The following is a 5,976-nucleotide window of genomic DNA, read 5'->3' as shown; positions in this document are numbered from 1 at the left end:
GAGAAAGGTTTGAAAAGTTTAGAATGATGCAACTCATAAACACCCCTTCGACCTAAGTTGAGGTATTGCACATAATTCAGAGGTAGGTGAAATGAACAATGTTGGGGCAAATTGATAATCCCTCATGGAATGTGAAGCAAATAACCACTTCCTCTTGCATATATGCATTCTTTGAATTAATGAAAAATATGAAAGTGTGGAGTTATTCCTTAACCTTACATTAATAAATATTATACTTAATTACATTATACTATCTACTATACTCCAAATTTCTATATCAATTAAAGAGATGGCTCAACTATTATGACTAGATGAGATTAGAATTGAAAATGAGTTTAGAACTGAAAACCCCATAGCGACATGTCAGAAATTTTTCAACTTACAATTTTTATTTTTTATTTTTAATTATGAAATTGCTTCCTTAACATCATGATAAAGGTGAAACATTATACAAACATGTTAGTCAAATTTACCATAACCATGTATTTACGAGGTAGAATATTGGATAATAAGTTTATTCATAGTTCCTATTTACCTATTAATAATGAGTAGTGTGTTAAGGGGTTATAGGTTTTTATTTTTAATTATGAAATTGCTTCCTTAACATCATGATAAAGGTGAAACATTATACAAGCATGTTAGTCAAATTTACCATAACCAAGTATTTACCAGATAAAATATTGGATAATAGATTTATTCATAATTCCTATCTACCTATTAATAATGAGTGGTGTGTTAAGAGGTTATAGGTTAAAAAGAGAGGGGTAAAGTATATGCCTTAATAGATTTAGGGATCACGAGAGGGGTAAAGTATATGCCTTAATAGATTTAGGGATCACGAGAGGGGTAAAGTATATGCCTTAATAGATTTAGGGATCAAATCGTTGTCCACCGCTCTCGACCTCCCGAACCTGGGCAGTTGAGAAGAGTGGCCAAGGCTTTCCGGGTGTCTGTCTACGTGTGTGCCAGCTGGATGAGCTGGAGCCACTGGTTACGTTATCCACGGCAGATAACCCTTTGCCCATTTCCAGCGGCGCTGCATATGACACGTGTCCCAGTCTGGCCAGTCCGGTGGTCAGGATTCATTATTTACCGGCCATTTCTCCGTTTTAGAGGCACCATCAATTCTGTCGAGCATTGCAGCCTGAAGCATATAGTGGTCTTCAACATCTTTTCGTGGTCGGTCATCGAAGCGGATTACAAAAATGACTAGTCGCACTCTCTCCGGAAATTCTTACTACGGCAAATACGCTGGTAATTGCCCTGCATTGTTGTTGTTGTGGGATTCTAACTCTCGACCAGACTTAAGCGTATTTTCAGCTGATAATCATATTCTTTCATGAGGAATTTAACAGGTTTCATTTTGCTGTGTTTGATGTTTTTCTATTTGAATTTAATATTTCCAGGCGTCTATTCTCGCTGACTTTTCTTTGTTAGAGTCGGGAAATTTGATTTCATATAAGGGTTTTGTCTGGCGGTGGGTTTTTGTCTTTCTCTGTTGGCTTTTCTTTGTTACAGTTGGGGAAAATTGTATTTAGTATGAAGGTTTTGTCCGGCGGTAGGTTTTTGTTACTTTGAGATAACCAGTTCAATTCACATGGAGTCCTCCGGCATGTGGGGAACTACTCACAGATTGGCTTTGGCGAAATCTTTAAATTTTCTGAGTCAATGGAGCTGTGGTACAAGCGTTTTAAATTTATATATAGGGTTTTCATAAGAATGCGGTACATATATTCTTACCATATATATCCTTACCAGGAAAATATTGTGAAGTTAAGATATATAATTTGAAATAAAAAAAACATTATAAATTTATTATTATTTTAAAATTTACAAAATATATAATAATAAAATATTATAAATTCCCATAAATATATAAAGTTGTGATATATATATATATTCAAATATATTTTAATTTCACAATATATTTTGTGAAGTTAAAATATATTTGAATGAATTATATATATGTTTATGTGAGTTTGAATTTGAAAAATAGAATCACAAAATATATTTGAATGAATTATATATATGTTTATGTGAGTTTGAATTTGAAAAATAGAATAAATATATATAAATGGAATATTTAATTAAAATTAAATTATTATTAAAAAATGTTAAAATGTTGAAAAATATATAATAGAAAGACATCATAAATGGCCCTTAGATAGTGAAGTGAAGACTTGCATTTTAGCCTCAGAAAGTGGGATAAGCCCCGAGTGGATATCAGAAAGTGGGATAAGCCCCAAGTGGATATCGGTTAGCCTTGGGGAAAGTAGTGGGTGGAAATTTCTGACACTCTGTTACTTGTTTTATAATTTGGATTGGGAGGAAAGAACTCTCAATATCGGCTCGTTCAATGGTTGCTAATTATGCTAGCTTGCATGCATCCTGAAATTTTGACAAGCTTTTGGTTGTCTGTTCTGGTATAATATAGGTTGCAGTGTTGCCAATGATTTTGGTCATACGGTGTTTGAAACCTTTTATTCACTACAGTACTGTATTTAATTTTTTTAGATAGTTATTTAATCAGCATATATGCCAGGCTATGCTCGGTACAAGTGTCTGTTATACGGTCAGCCTATTTGTCTGTTTCAAGCTGTTTACTCCAGCTTATCTGCACTGTGAATATGCATACTGACTGCATATACCGTGTGTATATATTCCTTACCCTTTACTGTCTTGAGAGCCTCCATTGGTTGGATTTGGTCTATCGCTTTTGTTTGTCAATTTCAGATTAGGCTTAGTTCATTTATGTCTAGAACAGTTTCCATGGGGGCAACATTGCAAGTTATATCATCAAAATTCTTAGATGTTTGGCGGTGGAGCAGAGGTTTTCATAGAGTACAATGGGGTGAAAAAATCTATTACTTCCATATTTTTGTCCTCTATTTAATTGTTGTTAGAACAACACAAAGAAGGAAGTTTTGTTTTTCTTTCTGTTTTTACTGGTAAGATAGAGTAGCGTCGTGAGGCATAATCATCAGATGCAAAGTCTATTAAACAGTCGATGTTATGGCTTGTAATTTCTTGAAACATTGCATTCCTCATTATTTGAGGGTTTTGACATTTTTCATTGTGGTTTGAATGATTTTAATTCTACTTTGTCAAGTGATTTGATAAATAGTTCAGTATATGCTCTGGTTTTTTCTCAAATATGCGGTTGGTTTCAGTAATGAATTATGTCAGAGGTATACCCTCTATGTTTTCAATGCTAGGATAGAATATCGTCTTGAGAGTGAACCGCCATATGCAAGTCCGTTCAATAGTCCATTAATATGGCTTGGAATTTCTTGAAACATTTCATTGTTCAAACTTCATTATTTGATGGTTTTTATATTTTTGAGTGTGGTTTGAATATGGCTTTTAATTTTACGTTCAATTTTATACCTGGCTTTTTGCACAAATATTTGGTTGGTTTCACTGCTAGGATGGAATATTGCCTTGAGACAGAACCATTATATGTAAATCTGTTAAACAGTCCATTATATGGCTTGGAATATCTCGAAATATTGCGTTGTTCATTATTTGAGGTTTTGCTATTGTTCATTATTTGTTGGTTTTGATATTTTTCAATGTGGTTTGAGGTTGACTTTTATTTTTACTTTGTCAAGCGATTTTGAAAAGTAATTCAGTATGGCCTGGTTTTTTTCTCAAATATGCGGTTAGTTTCAGTAATGAACTATGTCACAGAGGTATTCAAATCTTGGTCAAATCCCTGAAAGTGTCGTGTCGAGAAGTACTAAAACCCTCGGAGGTGCCCAATCCCAAGAGTGGGGTTTGCTACCTCTCTCTGCGCTACACTGAGCAGGGATTTGATCAGGTGCCAAAGAACTTTGTCACAAATGTTCAAATGCTCTTAACTTCTCTGGCGAAAGAACTGCACTGGGTGTGATTTGAATTCTTATGTAGTGGTGGAAACTGCTGAATTACTGATTAACATCTTGCAGAGGAGTTGATTGAGACTGCCAATTACATTGCAACCCCTGGCAAAGGTATCCTTGCAGCGGATGAGAGTACAGGAACCATTGGGAAGCGCCTGTCGAGCATCAACGTGGAGAATGTAGAGGCCAATCGTAGGGCGCTTCGAGAATTGCTCTTTACAACTCCTGGTGCTCTGCAGTATTTGAGTGGAGTTATTTTCTTTGAAGAAACTCTTTACCAGAGCACAGCTAGTGGAAAACTTTTTGTCCAGGTCCTTCAGGAAGCTGGAGTGGTGCCCGGTATCAAAGTGGACAAGGGAACAGTAGATTTGGCTGGTACAAATGGGGAAACAACCACACAGGGATTAGATGGGCTTGCTCAAAGGTGCCAGCAGTATTACAAGGCTGGTGCAAGGTTTGCTAAATGGAGGGCAGTATTAAAGATTGGCCCAAGTGAGCCCTCGGAGCTTTCAATTGAACAGAATGCTCAAGGCCTGGCTCGTTATGCAATAATTTGCCAAGAGAATGGTCTGGTTCCAATCGTAGAACCTGAAATTTTGACCGATGGATCTCATGATATTCATAAATGTGCTGCAGTTACTGAAAAAGTTGTTGCAGCTGTCTACAAAGCTTTGAATGACCATCATGTCCTTTTGGAGGGTTCTCTGCTGAAACCCAACATGGTAACACCTGGGACAGATGGTCGTAAAGTTCCTCCACAGCAAATCGCTGAACACACTGTAAGGGCATTCCAAAGGACCGTTCCAGCTGCAGTTCCTGGCATAGTGTTTCTCTCTGGTGGGCAGAGTGAAGAAGAGGCCACTTTGCACTTGAATGCAATAAATGCACGCAAAACTCAGAAGCCATGGACATTGTCCTTTTCTTTCGGGCGAGCGCTGCAGCAGAGCACTCTCAAGACGTGGGGTGGGAAAGCAGAGAATCTCGGAGCTGCACAGAAGGCATTTCTTGCTCGTTGCAAGGCCAATTCTGAAGCAACTCTCGGCAAATATGCTGGAGGTGGTGCTGGGATTGCCACAGAAAGCCTACATGTTAAAGATTACAAATACTGATTTTTCTAATTTAGAGTGAAGCCATGAACTCCACTGTAATAGTGATGACCCTATGTTTAGAAGCTTAAGAGGCTATTAGGGAGATATATTAAGACCACTAGGTTAGTGGGTAAAATAAAGTATGTTGATAGAGAAAATGTGACTGAAGTTAAGATTATTATTTTTCTACAGTACTGTAGTGAAGTTGGTTGAGGAATAAAATGGATCATTCTTGCCTTTGTAGCTTGTTATTTGCAATTGTTTAAATTTTTGTATGAGCTTCGTAAGGAGGAGAGTAAGAGTCAATTTAATGTGTTAATGTGGATAATCTTAACAAATACGGCATCAATATATGAGAGATGTTTCAACTTTTGAGTAGGAGAGGTTTTTGATGACGCTAATACAGAAAATTTGATGGTGGGTTAACCCGATAATGCAATATAAATCAAAGCAGAGTACTATAATCTACTTCTATTATCAATTTGTGGAAACTTAAAGATTGCGCTGAACAATATAACTAGAAGAAAAAGAATCAATAGCACAATACACATGAAAATACTTAGGGGAAAGCCTCAGCTAAAAACCCCACACTATTGTATTATCATACATGGTGGAAATACATAGGAATTATACAAAGCCCTAGCTCTCACAGCTAGCCAGCTCTCAGTACAATCCTCACAGATGCTCACAGGCAATCTTGGCTTCTCTCCAGCCTTTCTCTCTGCCCTCTAAGCTCCTATTTGTTTGCACTGTTCCTTGTGGATGATTTTCCTTCAACCAAGTGGAAAACCAATCTTCAAAACTGCGCAATCCTCAAAGATGAATCCTTGACTGCATGCATGAGTTTTCTCCATGAGAAAACACATGCAACTGATAGTACATTGTCCTTGAACATTAATCTCAACTGGGTCTTTCTCAGAATAGATATGCATGAGTTTCTGATGAGGGAATCTTTAATTAACTGGAGTAGTACTAGTTGAGTGCATTAACGCATCAACTCACTGTTA

At 36.8% G+C, this 5,976-nt stretch overlaps 1 protein-coding gene across 1 annotated transcript; it reads left to right on the top strand.

Annotated features, from left to right (window-relative positions):
- The first annotated feature begins 1,104 nt into the window (after positions 1-1,104).
- Positions 1,105-5,212, top strand: LOC149173156 (fructose-bisphosphate aldolase, cytoplasmic isozyme 1-like). Its single transcript, XM_089424519.1, has 2 exons — positions 1,105-1,254; positions 3,948-5,212. The coding sequence occupies exons 1-2, from the start codon at positions 1,206-1,208 to the stop codon at positions 4,988-4,990; spliced, it is 1,092 nt and encodes a 363-aa protein (XP_089280645.1). The 5' UTR covers positions 1,105-1,205; the 3' UTR covers positions 4,991-5,212.
- The last annotated feature ends 764 nt before the right edge of the window (positions 5,213-5,976 follow it).

This window comes from Pinus tabuliformis, chromosome 4_2 (assembly GCF_031772625.1).
Source record: "Pinus tabuliformis cultivar Carrire ecotype Pingquan chromosome 4_2, CPIR1, whole genome shotgun sequence".
Lineage (NCBI taxonomy): Eukaryota > Viridiplantae > Streptophyta > Pinopsida > Pinales > Pinaceae > Pinus > Pinus tabuliformis.
Note: the sequence above shows the minus strand (reverse complement) of the source record. Positions and strands in the feature narration are given on the sequence as shown.

Coding starts and splice junctions, on each gene's coding strand:
- LOC149173156 (XM_089424519.1), top strand. CDS start 1,206: ATGACTAGTCGCACTCTCTCCGGAAATTCTTACTACGGCAAATACGCT. Junction 1,255..3,947: donor TTACTACGGCAAATACGCTG/GTAATTGCCCTG, acceptor AACATCTTGCAG/AGGAGTTGATTGAGACTGCC.